Source organism: Branchiostoma floridae, chromosome 2, assembly GCF_000003815.2.
Source record: "Branchiostoma floridae strain S238N-H82 chromosome 2, Bfl_VNyyK, whole genome shotgun sequence".
Taxonomy (NCBI): Eukaryota; Metazoa; Chordata; class Leptocardii; order Amphioxiformes; family Branchiostomatidae; genus Branchiostoma; species Branchiostoma floridae.
Window position 1 is genome coordinate 34,173,039 of NC_049980.1, and position 27,214 is coordinate 34,200,252.

The 27,214-nt window shown below is 44.1% G+C and overlaps 1 protein-coding gene across 1 annotated transcript; it reads left to right on the forward strand.

Annotated features, from left to right (window-relative positions):
• The first annotated feature begins 4,661 nt into the window (after positions 1-4,661).
• LOC118409875 (ras-related protein Rap-1A-like) lies at positions 4,662-10,114 on the forward strand. The gene is made up of 4 exons (XM_035811243.1): positions 4,662-4,721; positions 5,280-5,462; positions 8,939-9,112; positions 9,433-10,114. Exons 2-4 carry the CDS (start codon positions 5,309-5,311, stop codon positions 9,753-9,755), a joined length of 651 nt encoding a protein of 216 aa, XP_035667136.1. The 5' UTR covers positions 4,662-4,721; positions 5,280-5,308; the 3' UTR covers positions 9,756-10,114.
• Positions 10,115-27,214: the final 17,100 nt, after the last annotated feature.

Below are 27,214 nucleotides of genomic sequence, written 5' to 3' on the forward strand. Positions count from 1 at the left end.
GAGACTAACTCCCAAAACAAGCCACAAAGGGAAGTCTATCGTTTAGACTACGGATGTTGAAAAATGAGAAATCTCAGGCGTATATAATTATCGAAAGATTCATTCAAGTCAAGGTTCATAAACCTTAACTTTGATTTAAACAATATTGGGAATTTAGTATTCCTGCACCATGTACTCTTGTTCGTTATATTGTCTTATGTGTTTTTCTGTATACCTGATATCCATTCAAAAACATGGAAACTAGCATCCATCGGAATCAGCATCGAAGGCTTCATCTTGGACGATATGACAGAATGAAAGACCTTTATTGTACAATTATGCTCAAACATGCTAAGTACAGGTCATAGCGAAGAAACACAATTTCATCTACAGAGACTTCTATGTGCTGGTATGCACAGGTTCAACTTCTTCTCGCTTCTTAAGACAGTTGTGTTTACATATGGGCAGGTGTAATCAATACTACAGGATTTATCTGGTTGCATAAGGAATATGAATTTCTTTATAAAGGTTACCCGGCATTTTATAACCTATCCACACCGACATTGTAGTTGGTTCTTTGCTGCCGCTGCCATGGGGAACTACAAGGCCAAAAGGCAAGGTTAAGGTCGACTCTCGGCACTGAAAGCCTTTTGATGTCTCCCGTGGGAGTGTGCGTTGGAAGATAACCCCTGACCTCTGGGTGTCTGATGACGCAAATGCCTTCTCTGTGCAGCTTGAGTGGATTACTTGGCCAATTCTCCAGTCTTTTATGATGGGAATCGATGTATGTAATCGAGATTTTCTTTGCAATCGCTCATTAAGATCACCCAATAACAAGCCGCTATGGACAGTTCCAAGAAACATTATTCCCAAGAAGTGAAGACGTTTTGCTTTCAGACCATCACTAGTCCGATTAGTACACCATGGATGGCACCCCGCAGTATTTCATCTTCTCAGACACGGCTGCTTTGCTATGAAATTGATCACCTTGACCACCCAATAAGAAGCCGCTATGGACAACTCCAAGAAACCTTATTCTACGGTCCGGAGAAGTGAAGAGTTTTTGCTTTCAGACCAGCATCGGTCTGATAAGTGCACCATGGATGGCACCCCGCAGTATTTCATCACCTCAGGCACCTTGGCCTTGTTACAATTCTATTTCTCTGATAGATGCGAAGACACATCAGTCAATGTGCGTGCGTTTTTTTGCGATTTATGTTTATGTACAATATTTTTTATCGTCTGGGTCTGATCACTTCGGTTTTGTTACAAGTCTAATCTTCTGATGAACGACGAGAGAGGGGGGGTCCATCTTACATCAGTCAATGTTTGTGCGTCTCTGCGATCCACAATAAACAGTTAATGTACAATATTTTTTCATCGTATCGGTCTTGTCTTGTCACTTCGGTCTTGTTACAAGTCTATTCCTCTTATAGAGGCGAAGAGGAGAAATCCTTCTCACATCAATGTGTGTGCGTGCGTTTCTGCGATCCACAATAAACAGTTTGTGTACAATATTTTTATCGTCTAAGTCTGATCATTCCGCGCCCTGCAGCGATAGGTCAACAGACATTTAACCTGGTCCGTCTTGGCTTATACTGCGTAATGTCTGCCGCTGGATGGTAATGCTGTAATTTCTAATAATGGCTAGCAGAATTTAGGAACGTTAGAGTTGGTCACAAAAGTCAATCTATGGTGAGGGTTAGGGCGCGGTCACTTAGGTCGTGCAATCGCCGTACGATTTTGATACCATAGGATTTTTTCGAGCAGGCCGTGACAGAACCAACCACCGACATGGATCCAAAACAGCCTTTTGTGTACCAAGATAATTGAACCTTGCATGAGACACGCATGATTGTCCTCCAAAATCCCCAAAGTTAGCAACCCTACGGCGATCTCACGACCTATGTGACCGCGCCCTAACATTTCTTCTCTGAACTGTGCGGGACGTTACAACCCTGTGGTGGCCGGACTATCCCAGTAAATTATCCTCCCTACAGCCAGGACTATCCCAGTAAACTATCCTCCCTACAGCCAGGACTATCCCAATAAACTATCCTCCCTACAGCCAGGACTATCCCAGTAAACTATCCTCCCTATAGCCAGGACTATCCCAGTAAACTATCCTCCCTACAGCCAGGACTATCCCAGTAAACTATCCTCCCTACAGCCAGGACTATCCCAGTAAACTATCCTCCCTACAGCCAGGACTATCCCAGTAAACTATCCTCCCTACAGCCAGGACTATCCCAGTAAACTATCCTCCCTATAGCCAGGACTATCCCAGTAAACTATCCTCCCTATAGCCAGGACTATCCCAGTAAACTATCCTCCCTATAGCCAGGACTATCCCAGTAAACTATCCTCCCTATAGCCAGGACTATCCCAGTAAACTATCCTCCCTATAGCCAGGACTATCCCAGTAAACTATCCTCCCTATAGCCAGGACTATCCCAGTAAACTATCCTCCCTATGGCCAGGACTATCCCAGTAAACTATCCTTCCTATAGCCAGGACTATCCCAGTAAACTATCCTCCCTACAGCCAGGACTATCCCAGTAAACTATCCTCCCTATAGCCAGGACTATCCCAGTAAACTATCCTCCCTATAGCCAGGACTATCCCAGTAAACTATCCTCCCTATAGCCAGGACTATCCCAGTAAACTATCCTCCCTATAGCCAGGACTATCCCAGTAAACTATCCTCCCTATAGCCAGGACTATCCTAGTAAACTTCCTCCCTATAGCCAGGACTATCCCAGTAAACTATCCTCCCTATAGCCAGGACTATCCCAGTAAACTATCCTCCCTATAGCCAGGACTATCCCAGTAAACTATCCTCCCTATAGCCAGGACTATCCCAGTAAACTATCCTCCCTATAGCCAGGACTATCCCTGTAAACTATCCTCCCTACAGCCAGGACTATCCCAGTAAACTATCCTCCCTATAGCCAGCATAGTTAGGCTGGTAGGGACTATTGTGTGATGCACGATACGCTTTGAAAATGAGTTGTTAGCATCCAACAGGCTTTTTTTTTATTCTGTTTTCTTTAGCCAGGGTGACCCAACTCAGTGTAAGTAAGTCACTGCTTTACAGTGGGGCCCTGGATTACACAAAGTACATGTCATATCAACAATACATAACATACAAATAATATATACAACAGACCGTTATCCATAATCATTCCAAGGGGGCTATGACTGGTAGAATTATGGATAGAATAATTAGACAGAACTTTCAGTCAGCTGAAAAGGTAACATTTCCCTGAACCAAGCGGTTGGTAACCTAACAAATTGTCCTCCCTATATCCAGCATGCTTAGCCTGGTGGGGACTAAAGTGTGATCCACGATGCCAGCTATCCCTGCCTGGGCCCCAACGCTCTGTTGCGCTGCTCCAATCCAAGTAACGCTGAGGTAGCTGAGCCACATTGGAGCTGTCTTTGGGAAGTCATGAAGATGATAAAACTTCGGGAGGCTGCTTACTTCTAGTAGCCGCGTATTACGAATCTTCTAGAGGGCGCTTATGATATAGTTAAGGAATACATATTTCTGCATGTTCTATTCTCACAGATGTACATACAACACCCCTTTATTTGAACAATTGACAAGGAGAACTGCGAAAATGAAATTCTATGGTGGCCAAACGTGTACTAAATCCTAGTAAATTATTTTCCCTATAGTCAGCGCAGGTAGTCTGGTAGAGAATACGCTTACAATGGGAAATGTTACCCTCACCACGGACTATCTCTTCTGGCCATTGAGCCGATCCTGAAAACCCGCCCCTTGTTCGATCATGTTTTATCTCTAACATGTCTGTCAAAAACAGCGGACAGAACTGGTCGCCACCGCTTCTTACCCGATAATACCGACTGACATCGGTTTAGCTTTTTTGGGCCCTGAAATCCTCTCAGAACTGGCTGAGTACGTAATGCTATGTAGTGGTTCTCCCTCCCAAACAACTATGCTCGGTGGATATAGTCTTCAACAAAGAATAGCATATATAGTATTTTTCTTTGGCCATTTCTGTCCCACTGGGGCTGTTTTTGACAGAGGTGTTCGAAACAGAATAGCGATTTCTACCTGGTTCTATCTGTTCTATTTGGCGTTCTTTAACAATTGCAAAATCCTAATAACGTTATCCATAACTCCTCTGGAATTTTTGGCCGATGTTACCGTATCCATACTGTTCAGAAAGGCCTGGTGGAGGCTATCCCGTAGTACGAATTCCCTTGTATGGTCCCAGACAGATGTCATTCTATCATGTCTATGGTACACTGTGATTCATAAAACGCTAACGTCACCCCTAGAACAAAGTGTTTTTGGATATCGATCCCCCTCCTCGTATTGAGAGAATATTTGCACAAAAAACATCCCTGTTGTTTTGTCTTTGAAGGCGTTGAAATCACAAAGCAGTTACACAAACCGGTAAGAAGAGTGCGTGGGCTCGCCTCGGGTGTAACGTGGCTGTGCGTAAACGGAATAACAAATTGCAACACTTAATTATGGGACTTGTAACAAATTTGTTGCGCGGGAGGTGTTGACGCGCGATGACAAAATAGCCCCGAGATAGGGATGACGCGGTTCATCAAATTACAAGCCACGCCGTCTGTGATTGGCTGAGAGATCTGGTGGGATGATTGGCAGGTCCATGGAACGATCCGTTTTATGAGTGGGCGGAACGGTTAAAAGAGCCTGCAGCCCGGGGTCGGCATCAGACGGACCTTGTTTGTCAGACAGAGTGGTAAGTGCGCTTCTCTGCTTTTCTGCTGGTTAGGGGCGCGGGCGCGCTAGTGTTCGTGTTCAAGCATTCAGTTCTTGGTATGCTTTGCATGTTTTGTTTTTGCGATATATTCGAAGCATTGCGTTCTTGTTTTCATTCCAAAATCAGCAAGAAAATGCTTGCTACACTTTCGGTAATACTGCTTCATAGTTGAGCTTTCTAGCATTAGCTGGACTTTTCTGGCAGTAGGCCCGCTATGTTAGCGCCCGCCCTTCTGTGCAGGGGCCGGTGTGATCTTGGCGTTGGTTCGCGGTGGTTAAGACTTTATCGCTGTAGCCTTGGTACTGGAGTCTGTCTCATCTCTGTGACATTTAGAGACATTTCCATGCGGCACCACCCACACAGAGCCTGGTGTTAAAGCTCTAAACACCGCAGGGCCTGCACAGTAGGCTGGCTGGGTGTCTCAGGTACGGGTCTAGGGCAGGCAAACATTTCCTGATCAATGTTTAGACATGGTTACAAAGATGCATCCAGGCCAGTTCACTTTGTCTAACGATCTTTTCTCCTCCTCCCGTGCAGATATTTTTCTCCAAGCCGTACGACTGGAAATGCGCGGACCGATGAAGCAGGTACGCCTGGTTGTGCTGGGTGCCGGCGGGGTGGGGAAGAGCTCGCTGGTCAGCCAGTTCATGCGGGGCGTCTTCAACACCTTCTACGAGCCCACCGTGGAGGAATGCTACCGACACTTCCTGCATCTCCCTGGTGAGTTTTTGTCATATTCTAAAAAGTAGCGCTATAGTGTTGGAGGCTACACATAGTAGCCAATGGACAGTTTACCATTGGAGCTTCCCGGAGTGCTGAATAGCCGGCTGTTGTTGTGGACCTTCAATCGGTCACTCCACAGCATTGTAATACATAGGGACATGGTATAGACACCGCTCCACCGAAGCTCGGTTTGGCATAAGGACTTTCCTTAGTGCTGAACACCTGGCTGTTGTGCACCGTGTTTTAACCTGTTGAAAACTGCTAGTACAGAAGCGTTGTTAGCACTAGGTAGGGTTTTTGCAGCCCCTTAGCTCGCAGATACAAATGTGAGATCACTACAAAAGCTTTGGAAATTGTCCGTAAGGTACGAGCGAAGTGGGGCGTTGTACACTAGGCGGACACTTGTTGATGTAAGCACAGTGTAAACCAAAGCAACAATGCTTCACCTGCCAGTGGCTTCATACGCATGCTGAAATGAAACTCGGGCGAAAGCGCATGATATGATCCGATTCTAACATGTGGCTATGAATAAGTCCATCGGTAACTACCGAACTGTAAAAGAACAGTAGCTCTGAAGCCTGCTTTAGACAGCTCAGCGGGAGGCGCGATACTGTGTATAGCATGCCGGTGTAAACCGGTCTTTTATCAGAAAACAGAAGTGGAACTCTGATTCTATCCCCATAAAAGGCCTCCACAGGAAAATCACTCTGTGCTTCGGTGGGGTAATGTAAATATACAACCACATGCACAGCAAGAAATGCTTGCGCAAGTACCCCCGCCGACTTCTGAGAGATGGCGTCTGACTGTTTGGAGACGCAAAGATGATATTTGCAGACGGATGAGGAGGAAACTTAAGATTTAGCCGGGTTGTTAATCCTACTGGCGTCCAGACGGCGCTCGGGGACGTTTTCGTCTGCTCGGTACTTTGTCTGAACCGCGATAACGTCAGTGTAACATTTACCTACAGAAGAACAAATGCATTTCACAAAAAAAATGTTTTATCCCGAGATTGGTTTTATTCCTATCCAAACAAGCGCGGTCCTTTTTTCTCCATCGTTTGACGCAAAACCGTTTGATTTATGCAGTAAAAGTCAAGGGCAGCAAGTGCCGAGATTCTAGCACAGGCGGCTAGAAGTAGGAGCTGCTGTAAAAGTTGGCAATGAAATGGTTTTCTCCTGAATTGTACCACGCGATAGTTTGCAGACATGTACAGATCAGTATGGGTGTACAGCAGCACTCGTGCTATGAGCTCCACCAGGCAAGAAAGCACGTCTTGTCGAGACAACATGTAAACTGAACCCCCTATTGTCTCGCTGCTGCCGATAGAGACATAATCGCCGTTCTCCTGAAACTAGGGCGGGAAATCCACGGCAGCAGCCGCCGGGCCTTCAGGCTGAAGCCTCCGTAAGACGGCTTCGCCCTCGGCTCAGGCTAGGCCTGGTCTTGGAATCGGGCCATTCTTTGAAGGTCCATTGCATTTATCAAAGCTAGATTAATAGGAAGGCTAAATTGGAGGTGGGAAGCAGAATAGGTGTCCTTGTGTATGTTAATCTCTCCATCTAGGTGTCCTCGTGTATGGTAATCTCTCCTCTTTCTGAGAAATGCAATTTGGCGATGGTTTTCTTTAGAACATAGCAGCCATAGCTACTATTTAACTACCCATACCCGGCACACAGTAGATTGGAAAAAAAGAACCATTATCATTACTGTCATCGGCGTACTTTTGAAACGTTGAAAGTGTGTAGATAATGGTCATTTCTGTCATCGTGTCAAATTGAAAGCTTAGAGAGTCCTTTTCATAAAAATTTTTCTTCGCAGTCAAAGGCAGCGTTCTGCAAACTACAGTCTGAAGAACTGAGCGATAACACATATATCTACTCGTGTGTAGACTCGCTCAAGTGGGAATTTCAAATGGAGTGTTGAAAGTGCTGCAATCTCTCAGACAAAAAATCACTTGGAGCTGAAAGTCGTGTCTGAGAGTCGTCTGAGAGTATTACAGCCCATTGCAGAGGCGTAGGTAATACGCTGCCATTACTGATTGTTAAAGTGCTAAATGCTTCATCCTTGTAATAACCCTGAGTTGGAGTCTGATTAACCCTACGCGATTCCCACACAATAACCTTACACTTAAGTCTCAACCTTTGGGAGTTAAGCAGGAAAGTTACTTCGCGGATTTGAGTAGAGGTCGCCCCCTACATTGTATAACAACCATTCACTCTGTATTACCACTCTGTATAACACGACAAACCATATGGGAGGTCCACATCGCAGATTCGGTGCCAAGTTAGTATGTACTTTGCACGGTGGTTATTTGCTGCTATCGTGAATGGTTTAGCGGCTCATAACATGATACAGAGATCATAGCTCTCATTATATTATAGAAATCTCTCAGTAACAAGTGTTTCGCGAAGGAACACACCCCACAATCTATCAAAACCAACATTCATCGTTATCTCATGGTGCGAATAGAAGTACCCATACACCAACTCTGTTCAGTGCCCAGAAGTGGTCTCATTGGTAGCATTGCTTTGCCCGGGCGACCTCGTTTAGCAAAATGTATTCCATTGAAGACAGGCGTTTCTGATGGTTGAAGAGCCTGACCTTTACAAGTCATTATAAAAGCGACTGAAGCCCTTTGTGGAGCACTAATTGTCTTGACGTCTGGCCTTCTACCCTGACGAGAAGCGCGCTCATCTTAGAAAGGAGTCTGATCTGAGGCTCGTGTTTTAATACCCGTACAAATCAGTGCATCGAGCGCGAGTGGGCGTGGGTGGGCAATTATCTCTCCACGGAGGCATCTGAGAATCCAGCCACCACTTCAGACATCAAGACAGGCAACACAAGTCCTTTCAGTCCTTTCAGATATGTTCATAAACTGAGAGAATTCCCGCGGTGTCATTCCCTTTGGAAGAAACTGATTTTAAACGCGCTTTCATGGTTTAAGATTGCAAAAAAGACGTCGCATTATCATTTCGTTATTCAGCCTTGGTGATAATTGTTGCAATTGATTTTTCGCTACAAGAGCACCATTTCTTGATAGATATCCCATTCGGAAACGTCCGAGGTGCAATAAATAATGCATATAATCCTGCGCTAGTGGCGTTAGTGACAAGGTGATTGTGTTTAGTACTGACGTGGTGCCCAGAGGCCAGCTAACGTAGGCAGGGATTGACTTACCCCCAAATACGGCATGTCGGCCAGCGGCGGCTCCTGTGAAGTCTTCTGCCGTTCGCGCGTTTGACGTCACAGTGCGTATTCTAGCGGCCTGGCCGTCAGTGGAACGGAAGTCGCCCGGGCTGGGGATTTCTGAAATAAGCACAAACGAACCTTTGGGAGTCGGAAATGTCGGAAGTGCTTTTTTAAACAGCAATAGAGTAACCCTATGTAGTTTGCTGATAAATAAATCGTGTAAACTGATGTTGTTGCCCGTGACATGACTAGTTATTGACCAGTTTGCTCTCCTGCCTTTCCAGACGGAAACATGCACTGCATAGAGATCCTGGACACGGGCGGCACGCACCAGTTTCCCGCCATGCAGGAGCTGAACATCAAGACTGCCCACGGCTTCATCATCGTCTACTCCATCGACGATGCAGAGTCCTTCAAGGAGGCGCACAAACTGCGCAAGCTCGTCGTCAATGTCAAAGGTCAGTAGCCACATCCACCATGTTTTACTGGTTATTTTCTAATAAGTCTGTTCATTGTTCCAACTGCGTCTGCGGGTTATATGTCAAAGGTTAATGCCCCTGACACATAAAAACATGTCTGGGCATGTATCAAGCAAGACAAGAACTGTTTACAAGTTAGGGGCCTTTACCTTTGACAAATTGTCCACAATGCATTTCGCTGAGCAAGCGCAGTTGAAACCAACAGCCCCCTTGTTGACAAACCTAAGTGTTTCTTTAGTTCCCTACCTGAACGCTGAATGCCGCCGGTTTTAACAGATGTGTTGTCCCTTCCTCCTCAGGTACAGAGAACATCCCTCTGGTGATGGTGGGGAACAAGTCGGACCTGGCCGTGGACAGGGAGGTGCAGAAAGACGAGGCCGTCACGGCGGCAAGAGAAGAATGGCGCTGCCCTTTTCTGGAGACCAGCGCCAAGTACAACCGGAACGTCTACGACATCTTCCTGGCCTTGTTAAACAGCGTGGAAACGTGCGAAAACAGAGACTCGAACAAACAGAAGGGTTCAGAAAAGAGAAGATCGAGCGCGTCGAAAACAATCAGCACGCTGAAGAAGCTCATCAGAAGCAGAGGAAACTCCTGTAATAACGACGACGTGTTCCACTAGCCGGCAACAACGATAGCGCTTAGAGGACAATGATAACCTATCCGATTTTTCTACCTTGTGCGTTTGTATGCGGTGTCTCCAGCTAGGAAGCAGTGCGAGACGAAGTTTTTACAAGACGAAGTTACATGTAACATATTTTCTACTGAATTCGACAGATGTACATGTAAAATGTGTTGTTAGAGGCTTTGTTCTAAACATTGACCAGAACAAAAGTCAGTCGGACAGAGTTCATACTTGTCAGTGACGTAAAAAAGGAGTTTCGGAAGTGTAAATGGTGTCATAATGATCTGTGCGTTTCCTACGACCACCGAGAACAGTTGATTGAAGCTGTATAATAAAATCAATCATATCTGAAAATATATATTTTGTCAGTGTTGTCACTGTCGAAGTTTTCATCGCTAAGAATGAATGAATGAATGAATTATATTTCATTAAGGTGCCATACAAACGCCCAGCTCACGTGGGTTTTAAGACAAACAATAACATATAGTTTGCTTGAACAGATGATATTACAACATAAGTGAACATAATCAGTAACTGCTAAGATTTTTATGTATGAAATAATGCGGAACCACAGAAGTGTGCTTTCTGTTGGCAGGGGTCACGATCTTCTGAAAGCAAGGAGGTTGAAAAAACCTCCTTGCTGAAAGATATAGCTCACAGCAGTCTTATAAGTTACATCTACAAAAAACTATCTTGAAGTCTGGATAGTTTTTTTAAGAAGGTTTCCAAGTAAAATTTCAATCAGTTTAGGCCGCACAATCCGCCGTTTCTACAATATGGCCCATCTGCGAGCTGTACAAGCAGTCAACGACAAAACTCCCCCTTAAAACTGCATGGATTAATATAATAACACCCCTTTATTTGTGAAATTACAAAATACTGAGGTATTTCATACACGCATTTACAAAAGACTACAGTCCAGAATTGTTCATGCCAAAATTATTCTTGTTGAAGTTCTTAGTCAAAGTCATGCAAATGAGATCGAACCGCAATCGTTTCCAAATGACAACTGACAATTAAACGACAAACTCGCGGATTTTACAAGGGGTATGAATAATTTCATTGCCATCTATGTGAGAGGGTACCACATGTACATTACGACTGGTCAGTGAGTTCTGCATAGGACAAGTCTAAGGGGGGGGGGGGGGTCTGATGGGGGTTTTCATGTACAAGCAGCATTAACGACTGGGATTATTCCTGTTAAAACCGCTCCATATTCTGAGTCCTAAGCAAAAAACCCTCCTACGATTAGTTAGAGGGGGCGTTCTGATAGGGAAGTTCATATCCAAGCAGCATTAACAAGTGCGGTTATGTTTGTCCCTGGATAAAGAAATGAATGGAATGAAATTATTCAGATACTACGCAAATAACCCCTCCCAGTGATCTATGGGAGGGTCACGTGGGGGTTACCAGTATGTCGTAACCTTCCTGTAGAACCTGAGAGGTAAAGGCTTGCCCTTTTGAGGTTCCCAGGAAAGTTGTTTGTCAGACAAAATAGAAACAGCCAAAAGATTACAATTTTGCCCCCTAAGACCTGCAATATTACATCCATCCTATTGGTCAAAGCATACACCCATTAACTAGCCCCGGGACCGTTCATTAATGCAGACAGGGTCCCGTGGACTACGTCACACCATGGAAGCGGTTTTGTGCTAACCTGGGCCCCGATCTGTCCCTTCTGTGCGTCAGCAAGTAACGTTAATTGATACGGACAGGGTCTCATGGACTACGTCACACAGTGAAGGCGGTTTAACGCTAGTTAACCTTTATCCTATACCCTACCTACCTACCTACGTTGTCCCCTGACCTCCAGGTCGTTGGGGGCACAAGATAGCCATGGAGACAGAGAATTGTCGCCAGTATCCAATGTATTCTAAAAACGGTATCTACGGATATCATGTTAATGGACGGTGGTTTCAAATTGCAACGTTTTCACAATTCTGCAGTTTGAAACCATCTTACGTCGACTATCGTAGCGTCACCATTCATCCGTTCCGTCACTCCCTAACCGACCTTCTTACCCTCATACCTCATGATCAACAGGCGGGAAGGGAGAGAGATTTTTTTTTTTTTACATTTAGATTGGTGTTTTCAGATGCGTTATTGCTGGAATAAGAAACCATTGTGCAAGCCTGTCCAAAAAGCTTAGTCTTTGCTGCTCACACTCTACAGGGCCTGGGTATAGCGGGAGTTTGTGATAAGAAATTAAAAGCGAGAGATTTGGGATCTATAGCAGAGATTAAGTGCCATAATCGTGGTTCTAACATGGCTATTGCTAGTCTCTGGCCTGCGAAAGAGACCTTCCTCAACTCACAGCTCATTGCCAACCGAACCACAGGTGGGAGGGGAGAGAGAATTCTAATTTGGTATTTTCAGATGCGTTACAGCTGGAAGATGAAATCACTGGAAGCATGTCTAGACAGCTTAATATTTGCTGCCCATACTCAATCTTGGTTACTGCCAGTCTCTGGCGACCTGAGTCTTGTTCTGTACATTTTTTATATCACTGTCCATTCTTACTCCCTAACTCCCAACCGGCGAAGGAGACCTTCCTCACCTCACAGCTCATTCACAACCGAACCACGGTGGGAAGGGAGAGATAATTCTAGCTGGCATTTTCAGATGCGTTATAGCTGGAATACCCAATCTTAGGATACCGATAGGATGCTGATAGGTTACCGATAGGATGCTGATAGGTTACCGATAGGATGCTGATAGGTTACTGATAGGTTACTGATAGGTTACTGATAGGATACTGATAGGTTACCGATAGGATGCTGATAGGTTACCGATAGGATGCTGATAGGTTACCGATAGGATACTGATAGGTTACTGATAGGTTACCGATAGGATACTGATAGGATACTGATAGGTTACCGATAGGATGCTGATAGGTTACCGATAGGATACTGATAGGTTACCGATAGGATACTGATAGGTTACCGACAGGATGCAATTTACGTCATTGCACGGGGAATGATGCACTTCTCAAGCCTGCCCAGCTAAGGAACAATGACTCCCTGCTTTTGAAAACTCCGACGGGGTCGCAGGTATCTGCTGACCCGGTTAAATAGAACGTTAGACTCGAGAAGCCGAAAGATTAACCCTCGTTTCTTCTAGGATACCCTCTTAAATCTAGATGCGTCATGGGAGGGGAAATTGGATACTTCTCATACGGACCCAGATAAATAACAATATCTACCCTAATATAACACTTTTGACATGGCCGCAGATCTTTTCTGACCTGTTTTGATCGAATTTTAAACTCGGAAATTCGTATATATGTATTGTGGTGGCGCTAATATTAATTGATAACTTGAGTGCGTCACCACTACGTCTGTCATGTCCGTCAAAGTGAATGTAACTCGGAAAAATTAAGCCTTTGTTACTTCAGGGATACAATGTACCATAAACTGCGTTGAATGATACGATAACTGTCCAATACGTCATTACAAGGAAGATGTATTCATCTTCAAACATGCTGATAAAAACAAAATCTCAGAACAATCTCAGAAGGCCAGACTGTGTTTGTCTTGTGAAGGGCAGTAAGAAAATGGGACCTGATCGGGATAGCAATGACGTGCGGGCAGCGTAACATCATCGTCATGCGGATTTTCTGTGCCATATCTGTATCTGTATCTGTATCTGTATCTGTATAGCCCGTGCAACAACCCTTCTGGGATACGGTGTACCATCAAAATCAAACTGCGTTAGATGCTACGATAGCTGTTGGATGCGTCATTACAAGGAAGATGTATTCATCTTCAAACATGCCGGGAAAAACATAATCTCAGAACAATCTCAGAAGGCCAGACGGTGTTTGTCTTGTGAAGGGCAGTATGAAAATGGGACCTGATCGGGATAGCAATGGCGTGCGGGCAGCGTAACATCACCATCACTATAGTTGTGAGGAATATCAATATAAATCTATAGTTGTGATCCATAATCTTGGTTCTAACATGATTACTGCTAGTCTCTGGCGACCTGCGTCTTGTACTGTGCATTTGTGCGTCGCTGACCATTATTTCTGTCACTCCTAACTGGCAAGAAGACCCTCCTCACGCCTCATCACCAACCGAACCACAGGCGGGAAGGGAGAGAAAATTCTAGTCTACTTTTAGCTTGGTGTTTTGAGATGCGTTATTGCTGGAATAAGAAACCGCTGTGCAAGCCTGTCTACACCTACACCGGGTATGACGTTAGTTTGGCTGTGTGAACAAATTGAAAGCGGGAGTTTTGGAATCTATATATATAGAGAGCAGAGATTGTGAGACACAATCTTGGTTACTGCCAGTCTCTGGCGACACGCGTCGTGCTCTGTACATGTTGTGCGTCACCGTCCATTCTTTCTGTCACTCTCTAACCGGCGAAGGAGACCTTCCTCACCTCACAGCTCATTACCAACCGAACCACGGTGGGAAGGGAGAGAGAATTCTATTCTACTTTTAGCTTGGTGTTTTGAGATGCGTTATTGCTGGAATAAGAAAGCGTTGTGCAAGCCTGTCCAGATCTACACGGGGTATGCCGGGAGTTTGGCGGGAGGATGTGTGAACAAATTGAAAGCGGGAGTTTTGGAATCTATAGCAGAGATTGTGAGACACAAGCTTGGTTACTGCCAGTCCCTGGCGACCTACGTCGTGCTCTGTACATGATGTGCGTCAGTGTCCATTCCCTCTGCCACCCCCTCACCGGCGGACCATCTTACCTCGCAGCTCATTATCAATAATAATAATAATCAATCGAACCACAGGCGGGAACCTAGAGAGAATTATATTTTACCTTCAGCTTGGCGTTTTCATCCAACGCACGGTCCCCGAACGGCACTAGCAAACTGCTCCCAATAGGGAGGACCGCCAGCGCCTTGGGGGACCGTGCGTAGGAGGATGGGCGTTTTCAGATGCGCTATTGCTGGAATAAGACACCATTCAGCCTGTCCATTCAGCTCAGTCTTCGCTACCCACACTCTACAGGGGATGGGTATAGCGGGACGTTGTGCTAACAGCTTGAAAGAGGGAGTTTTGGGGTCTATGTAGGACAATCTTTTTCTTGGTTACTGCCAGTCTCTGGCGACCTGAGTCTTGCTCTGTACATTGAGGAGGTTCTATTTTACTTTTAGCTTGGCGTTTTCAGGTACGTTATTGCTGAAATCATTGATCACGCCAGAAATCATTGTTCACGCCTGTTCAGGCAGATTAAACTCTCTGCTGCCCATACGCTCATTACAAAATGTTTTTCCAAAAGGCCTAGCTTTACGGTAGGTTGCGTTCAATAGACGAAACAAATTAATGTCAGACTTCAAAATAAGCTGCTCGTTTTTAAAGCTAGGAGCACAACCCGCCGTACGTGCAAATACGTGCCGTCTACGTGCCAAAACATGGGCAATCTTTTGGGATCCATAAGTGGTAATACCCCCCTCACAATAGGCGCGATTCGATCGGAAGACTAGTTTACGAACTCTGAATGACATTTTCGTGAGTAAGACGTCCGGTGTTCTCACGATCATCTTGCGATTTTTACGGATCGCCGGCAGTTTTCAGGAGTCTTACGACGGTCGCGGTGCAGCGAAACATGTTCTTAACATATGCGACTAGTCGAAGGAAATCTCCAAAATCGCACAGCTCGTTACCGAGTCGCAGATTGTGCGTACAAATCGTGCGTACCTTGCAAGGGTATCGGTCAATAGTCTTGCGTCAATCCAACGATTGAAGACCGATAGGCGAGCAAAGACATAGTTATTAATCATCGAGCGCAAATCGGATGGCGAACGCCCGTCAGTTGGGCAACGTTCGGGCGACGTTCGCCCGACTTCCGTTTGTTTACAAATATTGAATTTCTGGGAATGTGAGGGTAATTCTAACATTGTGGCCCTGTGGCAGTATGTAGGCTGGCTTTGTGACACACTTTCTTTTCTTGCGTCATTTCTATTATGCCCGCGCATTCCATTCATTGGTTAAAAAGATTACGACAACAAAATAAGCAACATTTATTGATCTCTTGCCTTTTTTGAGGAACGTTTTGTGTTACCTTGTCCGCGTGCAAGAGGTCATGGGAGGTTTATTATCATAGATTTATTCACCGTCGATCTCACGAGCCTCGCGTATATGTGAGAGGGACAGTTTTGAGGCGAAAAATACGGAAGACCATCTTAAGATCTTAAAATCAGCCGACCTTCCTGCGATCGCGAAGAACGTCCGAAGATCGTATATAATGTGAGGGGGGTATAAGTACCGCCTCCGTGCGAACTCGTAGGGAATCCGACGGATTTTGGAGCACGCAGACTAGACACGCCGTAGAACTTTACGTGCAGGCAAAACTTTTTGTGCCATCGGGCTGCGGATTCGCCACCCATACGTGCCAGTACGGGCGACGCGCCTACAGCCTGAACGTTTTCAGAAATACGTGGCGGACGTGGTCTCCCAAAAAAGCGTAAGAACAAATTTCACGTACGGCGGGTTGTGCCCTTAGCACTTTGACGGGGTCACTGGGCTTTTTCTTCCCCTTGGGATCTCAGACTCGGAAAAATCAGTGATAGGATGCAATTTACTATCAGATGCGTCATTGCACGGGGAATGATGCACTTTTCAAGCCTGCCCAGCTCAGTAACAATGACTCCCTGCTTTTGAAAACTCCGACGGGGTCGCAGGTATCTGCTGACCCGGTTAAATAGAATGTTAGACTCGAAAAGCAGATAGATTAACCCTCGTTTCTTCTGGGATACCTTTTACATCTAAATACGTCATAGGAGGGAAAATTGGATACTTCTCAAATTGCTCAGATAAATAACAACATCTCCCTGCTTTTAAAACGTTCAACATGGTCGCAAATCTTTTCTGACCCATTTTGATCGAATTTCACACTTGATATCAATCGTTACTTCAGGGATAGAATATACCATCGAACTGGTGTCGTCAATAAGGTAAGTCCTTTCGAAGAAAACAGGGGGAAGTCTGTTGTAACAAACGTTACCGGTAATGTTGGTTACCTGCCCTGTAAAACATTACCAATGGGACCGAGAATATTAAGTTGCCATTTTTGGCTATGGTTAAAAGAGGAATTTTCCTAAACAACTAGGTAGTTTTCGCCGAAAATAAAGCCGATTTGTTTTTCGACCAAAAATATGTCATTTTTTACATTTCAATGAAAACCGAGTGCACTATTCATTCTTTCCCTCACCGTCAAAGGAGACCTTTCTACCCTCACACCTCATTACCAACCGAACCACAGGCGGGAAGGCAGAGATGATTCTATTCTACTTTTAGCTTGGTGTTCTGAGATACGTTATTGCTGGAATAAGAAAACGTTGTCACCGGCAAGCCTGCCCAGACCTACACTGGGTATGTCGGGAGTTTGGCGGGAGGCTGTGTGAACAACATGGGAGTTTTGGGAATCTATAGCAGAGAATGTGACACAATCTTGGTCACTGCCAGTCTCTGGCGACCTGCGCCTTGCTCTGTACGTTTTGCGCGTCACTGTCCATTCTTTCTGTCATATCCAACCGGCGAAGGACACCATGAATAAGCGTTAAGTTATAGAACGATAAGCGTTAAGTTATAGAACTGTAGTTATGTAGATGCCATACTTTGTACCCCGTACAATTGTTGTGTAATAAAACTATATTGAATTTCCCCGCCTCACACCTCATTATCCAACAAAACCACATTTTACTTTCAGCTTGGCGTTTTCAGATGCGTTATTGCTGAAAAAAGAAATCACTGTACTGTGCACGCCTGTCCAGGCAGATTAATCTCTCTGCTGCCCACAATCTCATTACATCATGCCTTTCTACTGGAAGGACTAGTTTTATGGTAGGCTGCCTTCAATAGACGAAACAAATTAATGTCAGACTTCAAAATAATCTCCTCGTTAAAACCCTGTTTTCTGATGACCCCGGACTTGTTCTGCGCACTAAAATAATAATAATCAAGTTTATTGCAAATTCTTGCCCGTGGGCTAATTGCAGGTAACGTTAACATAAAAGATTCAAACAGTGTAAAAACAATATCACAAGTGTCTACTCTAATCTAAAACTACATAATAAGTGCGTCATCATTTTCTCGTTACGCCAACTTCCAGCTTGGAAACTTCACACAGGGTCACTGGGCCTTTCTTCCACTTGGGATCTCAGACTAGGAAAAAACAGTCCTAGGTTACTAATGGGATGCAATGTACCATTTGAATGCGTCATTCCATTCTCAAACGCGTGGACAAGTCAGTATATATATCAACAACGCCCTGCTTTGAAAACCCCGACAGGCTCGCAGAAATTTCTGACACAGTAAAATCGAATTTTAGACTCGGAAAGCCGAAAGATTAGCCCTCAGTTCTTCTAGGATACCGTTTTAAATCTAACTGCGTCATGGGAGAGGAAATTGGATACTTCTCAAACGTACCCAGATAAATAAGAACATTTCCTGCTTTAAAACCTTTAATATGACCGCTGATCTTTTCTGACCTATTTTGATTGAATTTCAGACTCAATATTAATCTTAGTTTCTTCTGGAATACGATGTACATCAAAATCAAACTGCGTTAAATGCTACGACAACTGTCGCATGCGTCACTACAAGGAAGATGTATTCATATTCAAACATGCTCAGAAGAAAAACATAATCTCAGAACAATCTCAGACAATCAGACGGTGTTTGTCTTGTGAAGGGCAGTATGAAAATGGGACCTGATCGGGATAGCAATGACGTGCGGGCAGCGTAACATCATCGTCATGCGGATTTTTGTGCAATATCTGTATCTGTATCTGTATCTGTATCCGTATCTGTATCTGTATCTGTATAGCCGGTATAACCGCCCTTCGGCGTAACACACCAGCTTCTGTATCTGTATCTATATAGCCGGTATAACCGCCCTTCGGCGTAACACACCAGCTTCTGTATCTGTATCTATATAGCCGGTATAACCGCCCTTCGGCGTAACACACCAGCTTCTGTATCTGTATCTATATAGCCGGTATAACCGCCCTTCGGCGTAACACACCAGCTTCTGTATCTGTATCTATATAGCCGGTATAACCGCCCTTCGGCGTAACACACCAGCTTCTGTTTCTGTATCTATATAGCCGGTATAACCGCCCTTCGGCGTAACACACCAGCTTCTGTATCTGTATCTATATAGCCGGTATAACCGCCCTTCGGCGTAACACACCAGCTTCTGTATCTGTATCTATATAGCCGGTATAACCGCCCTCGGCGTAACACACCAGCTTCTGTATCTGTATCTATATAGCCGGTATAACCGCCCTTCGGCGTAACACACCAGCTTCTGTATCTGTATCTATATAGCCGGTATAACCGCCCTTCGGCGTAACACACCAGCTTCTGTATCTGTATCTATATAGCCGGTATAACCGCCCTTCGGCGTAACACACCAGCTTCTGTATCTGTATCTATATAGCCGGTGAAAGACCTGTCACGCCTAATATTTGCACATCTCTCTACGAAGTAAAGCTAATCTTAGGCTCCATGTCAGCGCCACTTACAGTCTTAGCTCTAATTCTCGACCCATAGTTTTGGAACCCGTGGTGCAATTCAACTGCTTCGCCATTAGAACCAGATTCCGTTTGCCCCAGGCTCGGACCCAGCTCGGGCATGTTGTAAGGATGTAAGGGATCGCACTCGTCATTTTGGATGGTGACGTAAAACTGCAGCTGCGTGCATACCGGATTGCCCATGTCGTCCATAAAATCAAGTCGGTGTTGCCTTACAACATCTCCCTGCTTTGAATCTTAAACACGGTCGCTGATCTTTCCTGACCCATTTCGATCGAATTTCACACTCGATATTAATCCTTTGTTACTTCAGGGATACAGAAACCCAGAGGCCAGCGGCTCGGACATGTTATACCCCCCTCACATTAGGCAAAAATCGATCGGACGACGAGTTTGCGAGCTCTAAATACGAGGAGGTATGACCCTGCTGCCGAGAAGAAATGGCAGAGTTCCATCTTTCCCGCCAGAGTCATGCCTCCTCGTAATTCAGTGCTCACAGACTCATCGTCCGATCGATTTTCGCCTAATGTGAGGGGGGTATTAGGACAGTGACGTAAACCTAAGGGCCTGGTGTATGAGTGGGAGTCAGGCGTTAAACCTAAACACACTTATCAACAAGACAAGTGGTGACCCAGTTTGCTTGGCCGAAAACGCCAGCCATAGTAAAGCCGCACTCTATTTATTAGTCATTTGCAATTATTAGCCATTCGAAACCCATCGTGCTTAACCCCATTTGAGGATAACTGCTTTACTTCTGCATTCGGTGTATCTTTTAGAATACTCAGTCGCCCAGCTTGATGGACTAAATCGATAGTGCACTGACACAAGAAGCAGCTCTCTGGCCGTCGGGCTGGGTTTGTTTTGCGGAGGGCAGGATAAAAATGGGACATGCTCGGAATATCAACATAAATCTATAGTTGTGAGTCACAATCTTGGTTCTAACACGGTTACTACTAGTTTCTGGCGACCTGCGTCTTGCTCTGTACATTTTCTGCGACACTGTCCATTCTTTCTGTCACTCCCAACCGGCGAAGTAGACCTTCCTCACCTCACAGCTCATTACCATAACCACATTCGGGAAGGGAGAGAGAATTCTAGCTTGGTATTTTCAGATGCGTTATAGCTGGAATAAGAAACCACTGTGGAAGCCAGTCCAGACATCTTAATCTTTGCTGTCCACACTCAATCTTGGTTACTGCTAGTCTCTGGCGACCTGCGTCTTGCTCTGTACATTTTCTGCGACACTGTCCATTCTTTCTGTCACTCCCTCACCGGCGAAGGAGACCTTCCAACCACCGCACCTCATTATCCAACAGGCGGGAGCGTGTAGAGAATTCTATTTTACTTTTTAATAGCTCGGCGTTTTCAGATGCTGAAAAAAGAAATCACTGTGCACGCCTGTCCAGGCTGCCCACACGATCATTACATCATTCCTCCAAAAGGCCTAGCTTTATGGTCGACTGCCTTCAGTAGACAAAACAAAATAATCTGCTCGTTAAAATCCCGTTTTCTGCTGACCTCGGTCTTGTTTTGCGCATTTTTCCAAAGGCTTAGATTTATGGTAGGCTGCGTTCAATGAATGAATGGACGAATGAATGAAGACCTTTATTGTACATACATACCCACTGGGTTCAGTACATGAGACACATGAAATGTAACAAGAGATACATGAAATATGTACAATGAATCTACAATACTCAAGAATCAAATTCTACTATTCGAATTCTTCTCGTTTCTTTGTGATATTGAAAATATAGAAGCAGATATGCTTTATAAGTAAAGGTTTGTCTAAATTCATAAGTAATAAAAATTTGTCTATATTACTTATAGAAAAAATAATCTCGTTTATTACGTGCAACGGCCCTACACACGCATCGTGTAGAGTACTAAGGGGTGCTTGGCTGAAAACTCGAGTTTTAGCGAAGCCACTCTGCAATAATTGAATTATATACACTTGATGAATTGTGCCTCAGCAGTGGGATCATCAGTTGATCACCACCCATCGTTGGGAATTTCGGCCCATAAAGATCAATATTACCTAGGGGTGGGGTGGGTGTGGGCAGCAGTCCCCTCGGGGTGGGGGGCAGCAGTTCCATCGGGGTGGGGGGCAGCAGTCCCCTCGGGGTGGGGGGCAGCAGTTCCATCGGGGTGGGGGGCAGCAGTTCCATCGGGGTGGGGGGCAGCAGTCCCCTCGGGGTGGGGGGCAGCAGTCCCCTCGGGGTGGGGGGCAGCAGTTCCATCGGGGTGGGGGCAGCAGTCCCCTCGGGGTGGGGGGCAGCAGTTCCATCGGGGTGGGGGCAGCAGTTCCATCGGGGTGGGGGCAGCAGTTCCATCGGGGTGGGGGCAGCAGTTCCATCGGGGTGGGGGGCAGCAGTTCCATCGGGGTGGGGGGCAGCAGTTCCATCGGGGTGGGGGGCAGTAGTGCTTGGTACCCCCCCCCCCCTACTTGTGAGTTATAGAATGGCTATGCCTCAGCCTTTTTAAACCTGGATGTATTTGTTACCGAAGCCACTCTGTAATATTTACTAGCTACTTGAAAAAAGTGTCATGCTTTACATTAGTTAAGGATAGCGCTTTTAGATCAATGTTTTAGGATACTAAGCCACAATACACCCTTGCATAACAGTTTGTGGACTAACAAAAGTAATCGGGAGAGGGCGTTATTGCACAGGCTGTGAAGATACCATGGTGGGAAATGGACTGTTGATACTCATCAAATCAGGCGTGTTGTGCTGCCCGATATCGCACGGTGGCGCTCGTGCACTGATATGTCGGGTACAAATACCCCGTCAAATTGAAGTCGATATTATTGGGAGGCGGTTAGATGACCTGGTTCCGATAGAGGCCCGGAAAGGTTCGGATAAACCGTGATTTGATCCCATGCCAGACTGCCAGAGACTGTGTTAGGGGCCCGATGTAACGTGAAAAAGTTGAACATCGCGCCAAGTCCTCTAAAAACTATGCCAATATCGGACAAAGTACAGTACAGTAGCACTAGTATTTCTACGTTATTTCATATTCAGCATCAACTCCTTTTAAAGGTTCAATTTCTGTAGTCCGCTATTTTAAGTCCCCCTGTTTTGTCCACATTGTAGCACCCTTACGGGCTGTATGATGTCGATCAGGAATTATGTAAAATTTACTTGATCGATGCAAGGGAAAATACTAAGCATTTACTAGCCGACGTTCTTTCTAGCCTGGTCTCTCCATTTATATGGGCGAGCAATATATGTTTTTATACATAAATAATTACATTTTATGTCTTTATCAGGACTTAAATCGTGAAATCTTTGTGTTTGTAATATCTTGCCTGGTCCTCGCAGCCCGTCATGCTCTCAATGTACACCGGGCTGCAGGCAGATTTGAGCTTACCATCAATAAAAAAAAGGTTCAAACAAACAGAATATTTGATATTTGGCTACATTACAAACGTGGTTCTAAGGATACATGGCGGACCAGGGGTACCGAGGAAAACCACCAGCACAAGAAAAAATCTGTACTCTAACATCTTAACCTGCAGTATACTGAACCAAATCAGTAGTGATTATGGGGTATGAGAAATTTCAAGAATTTAATTTCAATCTGCAGTTAAAAGAATTTGATTTGAATTTGAAACTAGAAAACACCACAAACGAGGAACGAACCAACCTTATCAATAGCAGCCCCAACTTCTCTGTTCTTTGTGAGTTTTTTACTTTCAATCCCTTGTGACATCCCCTGTTCACAGTGCTGAAGGACTTTCCCTCTGCTTAGTGCTAATGGACCTTCCCTGTCCTTAGTGCTAATGGACCTTCCCTGTCCTTAGTGCTAATGGACCTTCCCTGTCCTTAGTGCTGAAGGACCTTCCATGTGCTTAGTGCTGAAGGACCTTTCCTGTCCTTAGTGTTGAAGGATCTTCCCCGTCCTTAGTGCTGAAGGACCTTCCCCGTCCTTAGTGCTGAAGGACCTTCCATGTCCTTAGTGCTAATGGACATTCCCTGTCTTTAGTGCTAATGGAACTACCCTGTCCTTAGTGCTGAAGGACCTTCCCTGTCCTTAGTGCTAATGGACCTTCCCTGTCCTTAGTGCTAATGGACCTTCCCTGTCCTTAGTGCTGAAGGACCTTCCCTGTCCTTAGTGCTAATGGACCTTCCCTGTCCTTAGTGCTAATGGACATTCCCTGTCCTTAGTGCTAATGGACCTTCCCTGTCCTTAGTGCTAATGGACCTTCCCTGTCCTTAGTGCTAATGGGCATTCCCTACCCTTAGTGCTAATGGACCTTCCCAGTCCTAAGTGCTAGTGGACATTCCCTGTCCTTAGTGCTAATGGACCTTCCCTGTCCTTAGTGCTAATGGACCTTCCCTGTCCTTAATACTAATGAATCTTCCCTATCCTTAGTGCTAATGGATCTTCCTTGTCCTTACTGCTGAAGGACCTTCCATATCCTTAGTGCTAATTAGGGCTGGGTATCGGTACTGCGTACCGGTACAAAACCGGTTTTTCTTATTGGACCGGTCCAGAAAAACCGGACCTGAAAAAATTAGGTGGACCGGATGTTGGACCGATTCGAAAATTAACAGATTATTTCATCAGGCATTCACACGTTTTAGCGCTTGCAGATGGAAGAAAATAACAAGAGTGAAGTAGAGTAGAATTTATAGTAATTTTTACAGCCAATCATACAGGTGCAGTTAGCGTTGTATGGTTTTAAAACGCCAGTGTAAGTCTAATACTCCACCAAACAGATTTCTTTGTAGTAAAATGGACCATTGGTATGAGTCATACTGCATAAGGTCCAGGTTCAGGTCCGGACCTGGACCTGATCCTTTGGACCTGAACCGGACCTGGACCTGAATTTTCTGTACCGGTACCCAGCCCTAGTGCTAATGGAAGGTCCATCAGCACTAAGGACAGGGAAGGTCCATTAGCACTAAGGACAGGTACAAATAATCATAAATCTTCACTTTTATTCCACATTCAAGGAGAAGTATTCACAAAACCAGTGTCAAGACATGATGCATTTTATTAGACAACATCATACAATCATCACACACACTCATCTCTCACATCCTCAATAACCTTATCTAGAATGTTCCTAACTATGTGTAATATTATCAATTCATTATTTTCAACTTTTTTTTTTATCACTAAGCATGAGAGTTGGTAACACTGTAAGTTCTATTGGCTTCATGTAAAGTAAATACATTGCAGAAGCTTTGACAGAATTCTCCAAGCTTTTCAGTGGCAAAATTTTCACAAATTCACCAGCAAGAATCTGCTTGAGGATGACCAGTATTACATGTATATGCATTTTAACGGCTGTGAGATTTTGTTGGTTTGTGCAGGTAAGTCTACCTGTCATATGTTGTTATTGTCTCAATGCAGAAATCAACATCAAAGTGAGAGGAAAATTGTGGACACAAAGGGGGGCTTTCAGATTAACAAGCCAGTTCACAGTTTGAACTGCACACGTGAGGGGTCAAAGGTGAAAGGTGAAGGGGTCAAAGGTGAAGGCCTCACACCTAACAGTTTTTGTCTAAACCATGCTGGAAAATTGAGCAGATGCTTCAGTTTTGTCTCAGGTGCCCTCACCTTTGACACATTACCCACAGTGCACCACACTGCACATGTGCAGACCAAACTGTTAACCAGCTGATAAACCAACCGTCAATATCAAAATCTGCGATAAAAGAGAAGAACAGGTTGCCATGGATACTGCATCATTTGTAACCAACATCTGCTTGGAGATAAAACAAAAGTGCTCCACACAAAATGGACCCCGGAATCGTCACCATGATTGTCAGTATATACTGTGTACCGGCATATTATACCTACATTATTAAAATGTCAACATCCAAGTTTCCTTTTTTCATATATAACAATATCAATTATGCATATACATTTTGTTCTCATCGCTCATGTCCTAATAACTCTGCTAACATTGTTACAATATAATATTGCCTATATTCATTAGTCATATTCATTCCATAGTTCACCCCATTGTTTTAGTGACAAGTGAAATATAACAATTGTTTGTCTTGGGTTGCACTGCCTACATCTCGGACAAATAACATCACAGCGGAAGAAGATTATTTATCAATCATATAGAAATTCTATTATATAGAAACAGAAGCTGCTTCAAGTATTCACCATAATTTCAACTGCATTTGGAAACTTCCAACTAAGAGAAGCACAGAAGTCAGAGCCTTAGCTGCCATTACGAGGAACAAAAACACTTAAATGTTTCTGAAAATAAACTTTCTAGTGCTGTAAAAAAACTGTGGAATGTAATCTGATGTTCCATAAAACCTCCTCATAACAGAAACAGTACAGAGAGTAGCATAATTTCATGAAACCATTTGAAAGCTCAACTTCAATGTTATTCATGTCAGAGTGCACAGACTGTAGTCTGGCAGTGCAAATCCTACCAACAGAGATACTGAGTGGAGTCTGTACACTCAACAATGTTCCCTTCAGTACAAGACATTCAAAACTTTTCAACTTTGATTCATTTATTTCACTTTCAAATGGTTTCATTTAAATAGATCTGATTCAATGGATTTAAATTCAAGATTATAAAATTAACGCTGGTTCGAGAAGCGGCATTCTTTTGCGCACCTCGTAATACGAGGATAAACTGACTTCAAATAGATTTAATTCAATGGATTGACACCAAATTCAAAATTATAAAAGACTGATGCATTCTGAGCATATTTCTAAATGTTAAAACTGTCAACAGAACCCTGACCTGGATTCTCTTGCGGTAGAATTTGCAATGCTCTCCCCTGATATATTTATCAAATGTTAAATATGATAGCAGTAGCATTTGATGGATATATCTGGGGTGAAGGTTGATGTAGTATTTTGTATAAGATAGTACCGTATGTTGTACATTATCATATCCGTATATCCATCATCACTATATCAACATGTGTATCAAACTGGGTGGGTTATATCATATCATCCATATCATATCATCCATATCAGCGGGTTCTACAGTGTTTGTTAGTGTGCTCGGCAGATACGTGCCATACATTCAATCTCCAATTGTTTAAGTACTTAAGTCCATGTATTGTCTATTTCCCTGTCTAGGGTACTATTGTAATAATAAATACTATTTATTTTTACATGCAGGTAGAAAGTCTTCGTGTATTTCAGCATGTGTCAGCACATATAACAATGCATGATGAAATGTGTTCATTTATAATTTCATACATCATTTGTTCTGATACTTCTTCCCTCCTGCAATTCTATCACATCTATAGGTATAATGTATAATCAATTTCCAGTCAATACCAAACATTACCGTGATGTCAAACAATGTAAATGGATTAGAACAATGATTTTGTGTATTGCAGAATGTTGTTACAGTAGTGTTGTTGTGAAGAAGGGAAACACGGGCCCCAAACATGCAAACAATGCTAACCGCTTCCCGCTTATGCAAACATTGACACTCTATCAAATCACAGATATTTCATTCATGCACAAACAGGTCGTTGTAGAAATCTGAAATATCTCCAATTTCATTTCTGTACAATTATTTCTGTCCCTTTAGATACCTGACAATGCTGGTATGTCTGTTTCCTCTTTCAGCTGTAAGAGTCTACAGTTAATATGTATTAATAGTTCCAGCAATTATGTTGATGATGATGAAGGTCCTTCATGCAGGCTTGTTTCCAAAGGTGCATAAGTTCACGTGAGATAAACTACACAGTTCTCATAGACCAGCTAAAACAAGCACTACAACAGTGCAAACTTGTTACAACATTGATATTGTCAACCTTTACAGAGTTACAGAAGTGTTGTTGTGATCACAATTTCTTTCACAGTGTCTTATTTTCTCCAGTATTTTACAGCTGAATTTTGTTGTTGAGTGATGACAACAGTAAAGCTGTCCCATGAAATCTCTGGATACAAGGGGATTTTTTTTAGGCAGTAGAATTCATGCAAAGTTTGTAAATAATGAACTTAATTACAT

What these genes read in the sequence shown, in the direction of transcription:
- LOC118409875 (XM_035811243.1), top strand. Translation starts at nt 5,309, where the DNA reads ATGCGCGGACCGATGAAGCAGGTACGCCTGGTTGTGCTGGGTGCCGGC. An exon ending in ACACTTCCTGCATCTCCCTG is followed by an intron (nt 5,463 to 8,938) that starts GTGAGTTTTTGT and finishes CTGCCTTTCCAG; the next exon opens with ACGGAAACATGCACTGCATA. An exon ending in GCTCGTCGTCAATGTCAAAG is followed by an intron (nt 9,113 to 9,432) that starts GTCAGTAGCCAC and finishes CTTCCTCCTCAG; the next exon opens with GTACAGAGAACATCCCTCTG.